The sequence below is a fragment of the Littorina saxatilis genome, linkage group LG3 (genome assembly GCF_037325665.1).
Source record: "Littorina saxatilis isolate snail1 linkage group LG3, US_GU_Lsax_2.0, whole genome shotgun sequence".
Lineage (NCBI taxonomy): Eukaryota > Metazoa > Mollusca > Gastropoda > Littorinimorpha > Littorinidae > Littorina > Littorina saxatilis.
Genome location: NC_090247.1, coordinates 67,768,350 through 67,783,309, shown reverse-complemented (window position 1 = coordinate 67,783,309; position 14,960 = coordinate 67,768,350). Strand labels below are relative to the sequence as shown.

The following is a 14,960-nucleotide window of genomic DNA, read 5'->3' as shown; positions in this document are numbered from 1 at the left end:
CAGCAGACTCTGCAGAGTTGTTCGCCTTTGAAGTAGGTAACACCTGTGGATTGTAGAGTTCTGTTTGTGATGGGGTCTGGCGGCTTTTGTCTCTCTGTATGTTCATGGATTCCTTTGCGAATGCATAACAGTTTTTATAGGGCTTAGAAATAAGCTCTAAAATTCTCAATCCTGTTTGATTGGACTTCGCCTCCAAAGGTGATTGCGGTGTTTCGGCACTCGGTTACATTTGGCGTCGTCGACAGGGATGGGACTCGACATGATATGTTCAGGAATGGGGTTATGGCCACTGAATCATTTTTCGTGCTGTTCCCATTCCACGAACCTGGGAGGGACCTAAGCTTGGCGGGTCCATGGTTCGTAACTTTGGGGACAAAGTTCATTCAAACGGGGGCGAGTGTGACAGGGAGACTACCGACGCCCTTCACAGCAGACTCTGCAGAGTTGTTCGCCTTTGAAGTAGGTAACACCTGTGGATTGTAGAGTTCTGTTTGTGATGGGGTCTGGCGGCTTTTGTCTCTCTGTATGTTCATGGATTCCTTTGCGAATGCATAACAGTTTTTATAGGGCTTAGAAATAAGCTCTAAAATTCTCAATCCTGTTTGATTGGACTTCGCCTCCAAAGGTAATTGCGGTGTTTCGACACTCGGTTACACCTATAGAAACAAACAAACACACAAAAAAGAAAGGTTATAGTTATTAGAACGTTGAATTATGGACAAAACTAAATACTCACTTGTACTTCGACCGGTGGTCACTGAAATTGACAGACACACATATTATAGGATGACGGATAGTTTCCACGGTTGTATCCTTCCTGGGAAAACAATCAAACGCACCTAAAACAAACAAGACAAAACCATCCCAAGACCAAAATATCTGTAGCCGTAAAAAAAGGAAATTAGTCATAGTGGAGGAACTTTTATTTGCAGAGAAAATAATTCCACCCACAACTGCTTAGACAGCATGTGACATATTCAGACAAATATCACAACAACAGAGGTGATGCACACGCGCGCCTCTCAGTCATTGCCGCCGGCCACTCCCACCCTTCACCCACCCCCACCTGACACTTCACGTGTAGCCTACAGGTGACAGCAGGAGGGACAGCGAAATAGCACGTGCGAGTCGTAGCACCAAGTGAACGCACAACGAACAGCGCTCGCGGATGTTTCACGCGCGGTTAGAAACCGCTTGCATGGCTGTTTTTAAAGGTGTGGACAATAAACACGCATCGAAAATAGCGCAGAGAGACCATATAGTTCCAAGAAGACTTTTCGATCCACTGGAAAATAGGGGGGGGGGGGGGGGGAGGAGAGAGAGAGAGAGAGAGAGAGAGAGAGAGAGAGAGAGAGAGAGAGAGAGAACTTTTGTCAGCAAAAGTGCGCGGGGGAGGGGACAAGAACAGAAGAGAAATCGGCCAGGTATTCACGCACACACTCACGCAGACACACACACACACACACACGCATACACACACACACACACACACACACACACACACACACATACATACATACACACACATGCATACACCCCCCCCATACATACACACACGCAGCAACAACCCCACACGACAACGCCATCCACGGGAGAAGTGACGACAGGCAAGAGGGGGCTTGAGGATCTGGCATGGAGAGGGGCGGTGGCTTGGGCTATATCTGTCCATAGCTCCGCCACAATGCGCGCAGTCGCTGACAGGATAACCGCTAATTAAGCAGTTCCTTTATTTGGCACCGCACCGTCGCGGCCTTTGGTTATAGAGACATGCCCTTTCGGGCGTTTTGAGTCCATTTCGGGGTGTTAGTTTTCTGGCCCGATTGTGACACTGAAAGGCCTTTGGGCACGCCATCTTAACTTGGTGCTTCGATCTCATTTGAGGATTAAATAAAAAAAGTTTGTTGCTTTCTATACAGAGAGAAAAGAACATTGGAGAAAAAAAGGAAATAAAAAACTCAGTCTACGAAAGGAAAGTACACCAATCGCCTGTTGCTCTGCCCTGGAGGTGAAAACAGAGGTGAAAAAAAACCGGAGGAAAAAAAAAAAACCCAAGGATCCCATGAAAAAAGCTGGCACCAACAAAACCTCTGAGCTTGAAACGAGGAGATCATTTTGACTGGACTTTCCGGAAAAGATTGTTCGCCCCGAAACAATTTTGACGAGGAAAAGCGTTACATTTCGTGACAAAACTTCTGACGACGTCGGTGTTTCATTTGTTTTGTTTCTCTTATTCACATCTGGAAGTTTCCTTTAAAACGTGGCAACAGAGAACTGTGATTTGAGTTTCTTAACTTTGCGTTTGTGGTTGGTATTTGCATGAAAACACAACACAAATTGAATTTTGATTATGATATGAAAAATCATTACTGAGTTGAAATAACTGTTTTTTTCACTGTTTCCTTTGAAATAAAAGTGCTGGTGGTATCGAGTGGTTTTGTGAATGAACATATCGCCTTGAGGACCCTTGGACAAAGACAACCAAGAGTGAAGTTAATCAGATTTAAAGGATTTCAAATTGGGTCGTGAGCATAATAAGTGTGGACAGTGTTTATATGGACGTCACAGCAGAAATTACAACAACTTGTGCTCAATGCTCAAGGCGTATTTTTTCGTCGAGACTTCTTCCAAAACAACACAATAAGTTTTCACCTGGAGAACAAATTTACCTGAAAAACGTGAATGGCCCTTAAACACGGACCTCGACTTGTGACGTTCATTGCTGCGGGGAACTGGACATCTTGACATACTTCACGTGGTGAGTGTTGGCTGGCTAATGATCTAATTATCTAGGTGTAAATGTGACGTTCATGTAATATGAATAAAAAAACCAAGAAAGGTAGGTTGTTGGAACGTTTGTTATTGACAAAACAATACATTCCCAAATATATCGACCCAACGGTCTTTTAAGTGCACAGACACACAATTAATAACGAAAACTTATCTGGCTGATTTTTTCTTCCGCCTGTCACGAAGTCGCAAGCGAATGAATGTAATATGTTTTTATAAGTACACTAACAGGTTTACCAATGTAGTCATTGCTTTACTTTTTCAGGTTTAATTTCAAGTATTTTGTCCTTGCGACAGACATGAATTTAGTGCCTTCTGTAAATAAATGTATTCTCGGTTTTCAGGAGGGAATCATGAGAGACTTACTCAAGAACAAAAGTTCGGCTATCAAGCGTTGGAAAACCCTCCAGTAAGAAGACAGTGTTAGATGTTCAGCTTATCTTCTTGAGCACTGCGTTTGTGAGAGAGTAGGAGAAACGTGACGTCAGTTCTGAAAAAGAGGATGGTGAAACTAACTGCGAAGGCGTCTCATTAAAGATAAAACGGCCCACGGAATCACCAACATCCGTTCTTTTTAGGGCAGAAAATTCAGGAGCACAGCTTGATTCAAGAAAGAGGCAAGGGGAGATTTTTTTTGTTACTCGTTTGCTAATTTGTATCAACCTCCTCTCTTTCTCGTGCAAACTTTCACGGCGTCAACTTCAGAAAGAAGACGGCAATCCACGCGTCGCCAAAAGCGACATCAAACGGAGACGTTAATTACAACAGCCCGTACTCTAGGAATCCGGGCAAGAAAAGAAAGAAATAAAGAAAGGAAGAAAGACAGAAATAAAGATTTTTGTTTGTTTGTTAAAAGACACCATCTTGTGCTGCGATGGAGCTGCCTACACGAGAGGTGTTAGTGGCATTCTGTGTGATGTTAATGGCCCCCGCTCTTCAGCTATCTCCAGTACTTCAGCTGCCCTCCCACGCCAATCGCCTCGCACACGGGAGGTCAAACGGTCACCACGGACAAGTGTCTCAATCTCACACGTCACTGTTGCGTCATAAGGCAGGGGATTCCCCACTGTTGCGTCATAACGCAGGGGGCTTATCACTGTTGCGTCACAACGGCTTTAGTTCTGGGACAGGAATACAAAGATTTGCAAACGAAAGTTCGCCAAATGCAAAACATCTCACAGACTCTGTTAAACAAAACGCAAGCCAGAAAACTGGTGCAAGTGCTAATCTTAGCCACTCAGATTTTGATTTCCTGGAACAGGGTGACGTACATAACGTCACGATTAATGACACAGACAATGGGAAACACGATAGCCTTGACATTGCGAAGTCTGACGTTACCCAAGACATGAAACTCAATGTCATTTATGGCGCGAAAAATACGAACACCACTCCTACCGAAAATAACCATATCTCAAAGAGACACTCTGGCTCGGAATTTACCACCCACGTAGGTGCTAGCTTGGACAGCTCTGATATACTCAGATCAAAAAGAAGCTTCCAAATTGCTAACGATAACGAAATATCACAAGATACAGATCGGTTGAAAAAGCTAAAGATGATGTATCTGGAATCGTGGCTGAAAGAAAACGCCCCAAAAGACGAAATGGATAATCGCTTGAACACGTTTCTGTACAAAGATGATTCGGATGTCAACGTAGAAAACGCTGTGTCGGACACGCTCTCCTCGCCCAACTCTCTTGACCATTGGACAGCGCCCGCTGCCAGAAAACACGAAGAAGAACTCACCAGCAAAGTCTATAGAAACCTGCTGGGAGCCATGCAAACAGAAACAGCTTACGAACACACCTACCTGGTCCAGCTGAAGGCCCGTACGATGGCGCAGTTTGCCAAGCAACGTTTGACGCTCCTTCGCTCAGTTATCTCCCCTCGCGAATCTTCGCTGCAAGACGACAAACCCTTAACGAACGTCTGGGACGACGAGGTGTCTGAGAACAAGGTAGAGGCGTCGTTCGCCCATGGCCGTTCTTCTGACGGTAGTCCTGGTCGAGACGCTCGCGTGGAGGTGAACGTTAAGGTGCCCATGGACGATCTCCCGCAGCCTCATCGGTGGCGCGACTCCCCCGAGAAAGAGCAGGGAAGGGACTCGCCCATTGTCCTTCAGAGGAGACCAGGTCAGTGGAAATTGTTCACTTGGTGGGATTGTTCTTGTGTTATCCATGTTTTTCCTTCTGTCTCTCTTGTATCGTGGTTATCATCATCATCATCATCATCATCGTCATCGTCATCATCATCGTCATCCTCATTTTCATCATCAGCGTCATCGTCGTCATCATCGTCATTTTCATCATCATCGTCGTCATCATCGTCGTCGTCATCATCGTCGTCATCATCATTTTCGTCATCGTCGTCATCATCATCGTCATCATCATCATCGTCATCGTCGTCATCCTCATTTTCATCATCATCGACATCGTCGTCATCATCGTCATCGTCGTCATCGTCATCATCATCGTCATCCTCATTTTCATCATCATAGTCGTCATCATCGTCATCGTCGTCGTCGTCGTCTTCGTTACCTCCTCCCATTTTAAGACCACAAACAATTTGAGAAAATCCAGTCTTAAAGGGGTGGGACCGAGGGGGTCAACTTACTGAGGTTTTGAAGAGAGAGTGCGTGAAAGCAATGTGGTTGGGGTGGTGGGTGGAGGGTGGAGGCGGGGGCAAGAAGGGGGGGCGAGTCAACTGTGCTCACTAAGCATCTGACAACGTGTGAATGAAAAAAAAGTATCACAATCAACATCAGTTTATGACATATACTTACTTTACTTCACAAAAAGTCTTTTTTTGTTTTTACCGAAAAGTCAGTGCCTCGTTCAGCCAGTTTCGTGAAGTGGACTTCGCGAAGCCGACTTCGCCCAATTATTTATGAGGTTTATAGGCACAAAAAGGTCTGAGCTGGTGAACATGACTGCTTACAGAAGAAGGAAAGTATTTTTTTTAAAAGCCAATCGGTTTTACTCACAAAAAAAGGAAAACAATTGTGTATACCCACCCAACATCCAAATCAATGCAAGTTAAAAGACATTCTGTTTCACTCACAAAAAGGAAGACAAAATTGTGTAAAACCGCCAAATATCCACATGAATTCAAGTTAAAAGGCCAATCTGTTTCACTCACAAAAAGAAGGGGAACACATTGTGTAAGACCGCCAAACATCTAAATGAATGCAAGTTGGTCCAAAAAGCCAATCTGTTTTACTGACACGGTTGGGTCATTAAGCCTTTTAATACTGTCACCACGAAGCCATCGCGCAAGGCATTCCCGGCCATCGCCATCATTCACATTCGGGCGCCAACGGACAGTCGTAATGTCTGCGCCTTCTTGTTATTCATTCCCTAACACGTCGTAAAACTTTTATTCCACCACCCACACATCTGTGTTCTCATCAGTTAAACTTTGATACATGGAATGCCAGGCCATTTGAAACGGAGGGAATTAAAACGGCCACGAAATGAAGAGCTGAGGATGGCTTGTCTGTCCGTCTGCCTTCCCCTGCAGAGCCAGGAGAAAATCGACTGGAGTCAAAAACACTCCTTTAAAAGCAAGAAACTGCTCCTTTTTGCCATCTGACGTGGGATGAAATAGAGAAAGAAAAACAAAGAAAGAAAGAAAGAAAGAAAGAAAGAAAAAGACTAATAACTCACCAACCAACAAACCAACCCACAAACAAACAAACAATAAATTTTGTCAATATCTTTGAACACGAAAATATTTTCTGTTGTACAAGATTATGTTATATCAACTGATCGCTTTCGGCTGAAATTATATTAACAGTGACTGCAATCGATGTAGCAAAGCATTCTCTGTCTGTCTGTCTCTGTCTCGCTCACTCTCTCTCTCTCTCTCTCTCTCTCTCTCTCTCTCTCTCTCTCTCTCTCTCTCTCCCTCTCTCTCTCTCCCTCTCTCCCTCTCTTCATTTTAATTATATAAAATAAGAATCAAATATTATGAAACTAGGTGTTGAAGTTACCACTTGTTCGCCATTTTCTGTTATCTGAATGTGTATTGATTATCATTTTAGAACGTGTACATAAGCAGTCTGCTTGTTAACGTTCTTAATGTTGTTATTGTTTGTTGTTGTATCAAAGAAAATGAATAAAACACGCTTAAAACATGCCTTAACCGAGGTGACATGTAGAACAAGCAAGCAAGTGAACAACCAACCAACCAACCAACCAACCAACCTATTTGATCACGGAGTACGCTTGAAGCGCTGTGTTAGTAAAGCTTATCATCTAGCATCTGGGCTAAGAAACGTCCTTCGATCGTCAGGCGCTTAATAATAAAATGCTCGAGACTTCCAAAAAAAGATCTGAGGGCGATAGAAAAGCTGTAGTGGGCGCCTCATTAACTTTCAAGTCTAATCAACCTTGACTAAGAAGTATGATGAAAAAAGAATACTTCCTTGCCTTGGACCCTGCGGGGGAGTTGGAGAAACGCAAAAGATTTGAAAGCGTTTGAGTGCACATCTCTGTTGTCAATGTCGAAGATATGGACCTGCGACGCCTTTTAGCGATTTTTTGATGGACTCGCTTAGCTGGGGTTGTTCGTGGGGGGAATATTTTTTTTTCTATCCGTGCGCCCAGATTAAGACTTAATGTTAAAGGGACAAACCTTACACACAAAATCTGCCATCACCATACTTTCATTCTAGGCGTCCCCGATATATGACTTTCATATCACACCATCCTGAAGAAGGCAGTTTATCGCTGCCGAAATATTGATGAAGTACGTACCAAACCTGGTTTCCTGTTGTGTCCTCAGATCGCATTTAGAGTTGCGTGGTCTTGGACTGACGGGCGCAGTGGCGTGGTGGTAAGACGTCGGCCTCCTAATCGGGAGGTCGTGAGTTCGATTCCCGGTCGCTGCCGCCTGGTGGGTTAAAGAGTGGAGATTTTTCCGATCTCCCAGGTCAACTTATGTGCAGACCTGCTGGTGAGTTAACCCCCTTTGTGTGTACACGCAAGCACAAGACCAAGTGCGCACGGAAAAGATCCTGTAATCCATGTCAGAGTTCGGTGGGTTATAGAAACACGAAAATACCCAGCATGCCTCCCCGAAATCGGCGTATGCTGCCTGAATGGCTGGGTAAAAACGGTTATACACGTACAAATCCACACTTGCTAAAACCATGAGTGCACGTGGGAGTCTAGGCCCATGAACGAAGAAGAAGAAGAAGAAGAAGTCTTGGACTTGGAGCACAAATACATTGAATCGAACACTGGGCGTAAAATACGTGTAGTGGGAAACCATAGAGTTACACTGAGCAATACGTGTAGTGGGAAACCATAGAGTTACACTGAGCAGCGTCAGTCATACCGGATGCAGTCGAACCTGTCTAAAGAGACCACCCAAGGGACTGAGCAAAAGTGGTCTCTTTAGACAGGTGGTCTTTATGGACAGGTGATTTATATAGTCGTAAAAACCGTCGGGGATCCTTTGGGGTGGTCTTAATGGGCAGGTGGTCTTTATGGACAGGTGGTCTCCAGGGCAGGTTCGACTGTTGTGTGACAGGGGAGGCTACCGCTTCTTTCACAGCAGACTCTGCACCCGAGTTGTTGGCCTTTAAAAGTCAACACCAGTGGATTGTAGAATTCTGTTTGTGATGGGGTCTGGTGGTTTCCGATTGTCTGTATGTTCATGGAAACCTTCGGGTTTGCATAACAGTTTTTATAGGGCTAAGAAATTAGCCCTAACATTTTCAATCCTGTTTGATTGCACTTCGCTTCCCGAGGTGATCGTAGTGTTTCGGCACACGGTTACAGTAGTATTCTGGACACGACACAACAGCTATGAATAACTGTAAATCTTTCGAGCTGTCATACCAGCGGGCGTTGTTAAAATGTTTGGAATTCTTTTTCTGTGGTCAAAGTAGAAATAACGATGAAGAATGGAGACTTAAAAGCTGAATTGAAATTTTTGTTTGGTTTGTTTACATACTTTTTTTGTAACCAAGTTGTATAAATCATTAACCTTTTTGGGGCACGGCGGATGGCTTCTGGTATGCAAACTAATATCATTAGGATCTGTGATGCCACTGACGCACCTCTGATTCAAATTTATTTAATCAACTGTCATACTTCTATACAATACAGAGCATTATTTGTTGGAACAGTGAATGACCATTATATTGTACTTGAGCTCAAATACGCAAGAAACCGTTTCCTACCGGGTGCTGCGCGGGTTTGCGAGATTTGATACCTAGAGCAGTAAAAATATGATGTTTCGAACTTGCCTATTTGATTTGACACCAGAGCACAATGTTTCCGAACAAGCACAGCATGACGGAATAGCAGTATGGTTACCAGTGCCTAATTTCGAAGCTGTAGTTTTTTTAAAACAGTAAATCGATTTAAGTCAGCGTGCAGTTTTTGGCTTTGTAAACACCGGAAACACATGTCGAAACAGATCAGTATGTCGCTGTCACGCAGCTTTGGTTTAACACAAAAGACAGAAAGAAAGGAAGGATGAAACTGTGCAAGATGATCTAACTGTCTTGTGTGTGTGTGTGTGTGTGTGTGTGTTTGTGTGTGTGTGTGAGTGTGTGTGTATGTGTGTGTGTGTTTGTGTGTGTGTGTGTGTGTGTGTGTGCACGGGTGATATGTATGGGTGTGTGTGTGTGTGTGTATGTATGTATGTGTGTGTGTGTGTGTGTGTATGTGTGTGTGTATGTGTGTGTGTGTGTGTATGTGCGTGCGGGCGTGCGTGCGTGCGTGTGCTTGTGTGTGTGTGTGTGTGTGTCAGTGTGTGTGTGTATGTGTCAGTATATATATATATATATATGTGTGTGTGTGTGTGTGTGTGTGTGTGTGTGTGTGTGTGTGTGTGTGTGTGTGTGACAATGTGTGACAGCGTGAGTGTGTGCGTGAGTGTTTGTGTGAATGCATGGCCGCTTTCTATTGAGACATCTCACTGGAATCTCGGCACACAATGGACACTGTAATAACACGTGTTGTTCGTTCCTTTCCACATTACAACAAAACACACAAGAACATACTGAACGTTACACACTCTCTGTATTGCTTTAAATTTCAGTTTTTCGGAAGGACACCTAATCTAAACTGGGCAAGCGCAACTCAAGAACAACAAACGTTAACATTTCTTCTTCTTCTTCTTCTGCGTTCGTGGGCTGAAACTCCCACATACACTCGTGTTTTTGAACAAGTGGAATTTTACGTGTATGACCCTTTTTACCATGCCATTTAGGCAGCCATACGCCGATTTCAGAGGAAGCATGCTTGGTATTTTCGTGTTTCTATAACCCACTGAACTCTTACATGGATTACAGGATCTTTTCCGTGCGCACTTGGTCTTGTGCTTGCGTGTACACACGAAGGGGGATAAGCCACTAACAGGTCTGCAGATAAGTTGACCTGGGAGATCGGAAAAATCTCCACACTTTAATCCACCAGGCGGCCGCGGCCGGGATTCGAACCCTCGACCTTCCGATTAAGAGGCCGACGTCTTACCACCCCGCCACACCGCCCGTCACGTTAACATTTAAAACAAGTCGCGTAAGGCGAAAATACAATATTTAGTCAAGTAGCTGTCGAACTCACAGAATGAAACTGAACGCAATGCCATTTTTCAGCAAGACTGTATACTCGTAGCATCGTCAGTCCACCGCTCATGGCAAAGGCAGTGAAATTGACAAGAAGAGCGGGGTAGTAGTTGCGCTAAGAAGGATAGTACGCTTTTCTGTACCTCTCTTTGTTTTAACTTTCTGAGCGTGTTTTTAATCCAAACATATCATATCTATATGTTTTTGGAATCAGGAACCGACAAGGAATAAGATGAAAGTGTGTTTAAATTGATTTGGACAATTTAATTTTGATAATAATTTTTATATATTTAATTTTCAGAGCTTGTTTTTAATCCGAATATAACATATTTATATGTTTTTGGAATCAGCAAATGATGGAGAATAAGATAAACGTAAATTTGGATCGTTTTATAAATTTTTATTTTTATTTTACAATTTTCAGATTTTTAATGAGCAAAGTCATTAATTAATTTTTAAGCCACCAAGCTGAAATGCAATACCGAAGTCCGGGCTTCGTCGAAGATTACTTGACCAAAATTTCACCCAATTTGGTTGAAAAATGAGGGCGTGACAGTGCCGCCTCAACTTTCACGAAAAGCCGGATATGACGTCATCAAAGACATTTATCAAAAAAATGAAAAAAATATTCGGGGATTTCGTACCCAGGAACTCTCATGTCAAATTTCATGAAGATCGGTCCAGTAGTTTGGTCTGAATCGCTCTACACACACACACACAGACACACAGACACACACACACACACGCACATACACCACGACCCTCGTTTCGATTCCCCCTCGATGTTAAAATATTTAGTCAAAACTTGACTAAATATAATGAATAGTTCCACTGATAACATTTCATTCAATGTACATTCTAAAAGTGTTGCTTCCTTGGCAGTGCTTTATGTTGGACCTATTTTCACAGTTACGGAATTAATTAAGCACAAAAAAAGAAGAAGAAAAATTCGTACTTTGCACAGGAAAAATGTCGACAGGCTTTATATGGTTTGTCTCCAGTATGTGCTCAAGATTATCCCACGCTAATGCCTCGACGGATTTTGTGGTGATTTAGCAGACAGTTCACGATGGAAGTAGGTTATTTTTTAACTGAAAGTGACGTCCTGTCACAGTAACAAAGCTGATGTTAGTGAAAGGCGGTCGGTTGTGAATGCATGGATATATATCAACGATTCGAAACCCTTTCTGTAAAGGTATTAAGTTGGAACTGCCATTTTGAAGGTAGAAATGTAGTTACAGGACTATGTTTCTGAGCCTCCGCTGTCTCTGGCCCAATGGAAGTGTTGGATTTATTGTGTACGAAGCAACGCACTCACGCACAAGCGAACGTGCGTACAAACACACAAAACCTACTGCACGCTGGCACACAAATACACGCACACACGCATACAAATACACACACACACACACACGCGCGCGCGCGCGCGAGAGAGAGAGAGAGAGAGAGAGAGAGAGAGAGAGAGAGAGAGAGAGAGAGAGAGAGAGAGAGAGAGAGAGAGAGAGATAGATAGATAGATAGGGGGTGGTGAGAGAGACAGCGACAGAGAGACAAACAGACACACGCGCGCGCGCGCGCGCGATCACGCACGCTCACAGAGTGTGTGAGAGAGAGAGAGAGAGAGAGAGAGAGAGAGAGAGAGAGAGAGAGCGAGAGAGAGAGAGAGAGAGAGAGAAGGGGGGGGGAAAGAGAAAGAGAGACAGAGACAGAGAGAGAGGGAGAGAGAGAGAGAGAGCGAGAGAGAGAGAGAGAGAGAGAGAGAGAGAGAGAGAGAGAGAGAGAGAGAGAGAGAGAGAGAGAGAGGGGGGGGGATGAGAGAGACAGCGACAGAGAGACAAACAGAATGAGAGAGAGAGAGACAGAGACAGAGAGTATTGTTCACAACAAAGTCAATTCTTGTTTTTAATGTATTGAAAAGTGTTCGTTGGCATATTGCCATCGTTTTGAAAGATCAGACAGCAGGATCATCTTTCTTCCTCAGCTTTTATGCCATTGCTGCTATTTTGTGGGTTCGTGTATTTTGTTCCAACTGTCAATTACCTGTGAAACTAAATATTCATCTTGTCTGAAGGCGTCTTGAAGTCCTACATGTCATTTTGTATTTCCTGAATTCTTTATTGGTGGAGGAGAAGAAAATCTCAACCGGTCGAAACAAAAAATATGTCTTAAAGGGATATCCCGCCCCCGCTACCCGATAGTCTCAACCGGTCTGAACAAAATATGTGTCTTAAAGGGATATTCCGCCCCCGCTACCCGATAATCCCAACTGGTCTAAACAAAAATATGTCTTAAAGGGATATCCCGCCCCCGATACCCGATAGTCTCAACCGGTCTGAACAAAATATGTGTCTTAAGGGGACATCCCATCCCGCCCCCGCTACCCGATAGTCTCAACTGGTCTAAACAAAATATGTGTCTTAAAGGGATATCCCGCCCCCGCTACCCGATAGTCTCAACCGGTCTAAACAAAATATGTGTCTTAAAGGGATATTCCGCCCCCGCTACCCGATAGTCTCAACCGGTCTAAACAAAATATGTGTCTTAAAGGGATATTCCGCCCCCGCTACCCGATAGTCTCAACCGGTCTGAACAAAAAATGTGTCTTAAAGGGATATTCCGCCCCCACTACCCGATAGTCTCAACCGGTCTAAACAAAATATGTGTCTTAAAGGGATATTCCGCCCCCGCTACCCGATAGTCTCAACCGGTCTAAACAAAATATGTGTCTTAAAGGGATATTCCGCCCCCACTACCCGATAGTCTCAACCGGTCTAAACAAAATATGTGTCTTAAAGGGATATTCCGTCCCCGCTACCCGATAATCTCAACCGGTCTAAACAAAATATGTGTCTTAAAGGGATATCCCGCCCCCGCTACCCGATAGTCTCAACCGGTCTAAACAAAATATGTGTCTTAAAGGGATATCCCGCCCCCGCTACCCGATAGTCTCAACCGGTCTAAACAAAATATGTGTCTTAAAGGGATATCCCGCCCCCGCTACCCGATAATCTCAACCGGTCTAAACAAAATATGTGTCTTAAAGGGATATTCCGCCCCCGCTACCCGATAGTCTCAACCGGTCTAAACAAAAAATGTGTCTTAAAGGGATATCCCGCCCCCACTACCCGATAGTCTCAACCGGTCTAAACAAAATATGTGTCTTAAAGGGATATGCCGCCCCCGCTACCCGATAGTCTCAACCGGTCTAAACAAAATATGTGTCTTAAAGGGATATCCCGCCCCCACTACCCGATAGTCTCAACCGGTCTAAACAAAATATGTGTCTTAAAGGAATATCCCGTCCCCGCTACCCGATAGTCTCAACCGGTCTAAACAAAATATGTGTCTTAAAGGGATATTCCGCCCCCGCTACCCGATAGTCTCAACCGGTCTAAACAGAATATGTGTCTTAAAGGGATATTCCGCCCCCGCTACCCGATAGTCTCAACCGGTCTAAACAAAATATGTGTCTTAAAGGGATATTCCGCCCCCGCTACCCGATAGTCTCAACCGGTCTAAACAAAATATGTGTCTTAAAGGGATATCCTGCCCACACTACCCGATAGTCTCAACCGGTCTAAACAAAATATGTGTCTTAAAGGGATATCCCGCCCCCGCTACCCGATAATCTCAACCGGTCTAAACAAAATATGTGTCTTAAAGGGATATCCTGCCCACACTACCCGATAGTCTCAACCGGTCTAAACAAAATATGTGTCTTAAAGGGATATTCCGTCCCCGCTACCATATACCCGATAGTCTCAACTGGTCTGAACAAAACATATGTCTTAAAGGGATATCCCGCCCCCGATACCCGATAGTCTCAACCGGTCTGAACAAAATATGTGTCTTAAAGGGATATTCCGCCCCCACTAGCCGATAGTCTCAACCGGTCTAAACAGAATATGTGTCTTAAAGGGATATCCCGCCCCCGCTACCCGATAGTCTCAACCGGTCTGAACAAAAAATGTGTCTTAAAGGGATATTCCGCCCCCGCTACCCGATAGTCTCAACTGGTCTGAACAAAAAATGTGTCTTAAAGGGATATCCCGCCCCCGCTACCCGATAGTCTCAACCGGTCTGAACAAAAAATGTGTCTTAAAGGGATATCCCGCCCCCGCTAAATACAGGTCTCAATTCGCCACTAGCTCTCAACACCACGGTCTTGGGGGTAGCAATTATGACAATACACACGAGGTATCCAGGACATTTAGTGTTTGAACGTTGAATTATTCAAATCTTAAATGCTGTGTTGTTGCAGGCACTGCATTCTCCCCGTACATTGTCATCCTCATGTCCGTTTCTGACTGCATTTAAGCGTGTTTGTTTTTGCTAGATTACAGATTTAAATTCATGAATCCTATGCGGACACCGAAGAGAGTCTTCACCAAGTTGATTCTGGGAAATACATACCTCGCCGAACGCGGACGTGGGGGTCGGACCCATGCCGAGAGCGACAACTAGTTCCAAAGCCAGCGCCGCTGTGACGTTTTCATCTTTCGCCGTGGTGATATTTCGATTCTCGGCCTCGTTAATCTAGTATAAACTCTACACTGAACAAAAAACCACCCTTCGATAGTACTGATGA

The 14,960-nt window shown here is 44.2% G+C and overlaps 1 protein-coding gene across 1 annotated transcript; it reads left to right on the top strand.

The window, feature by feature from the left end:
• The first annotated feature begins 1,635 nt into the window (after positions 1–1,635).
• LOC138961294 (uncharacterized) lies at positions 1,636–14,689 on the top strand. The gene is made up of 3 exons (XM_070332896.1): positions 1,636–2,755; positions 3,132–4,922; positions 14,634–14,689. Exons 2-3 carry the CDS (start codon positions 3,662–3,664, stop codon positions 14,687–14,689), a joined length of 1,317 nt encoding a protein of 438 aa, XP_070188997.1. The 5' UTR covers positions 1,636–2,755; positions 3,132–3,661.
• Positions 14,690–14,960: the final 271 nt, after the last annotated feature.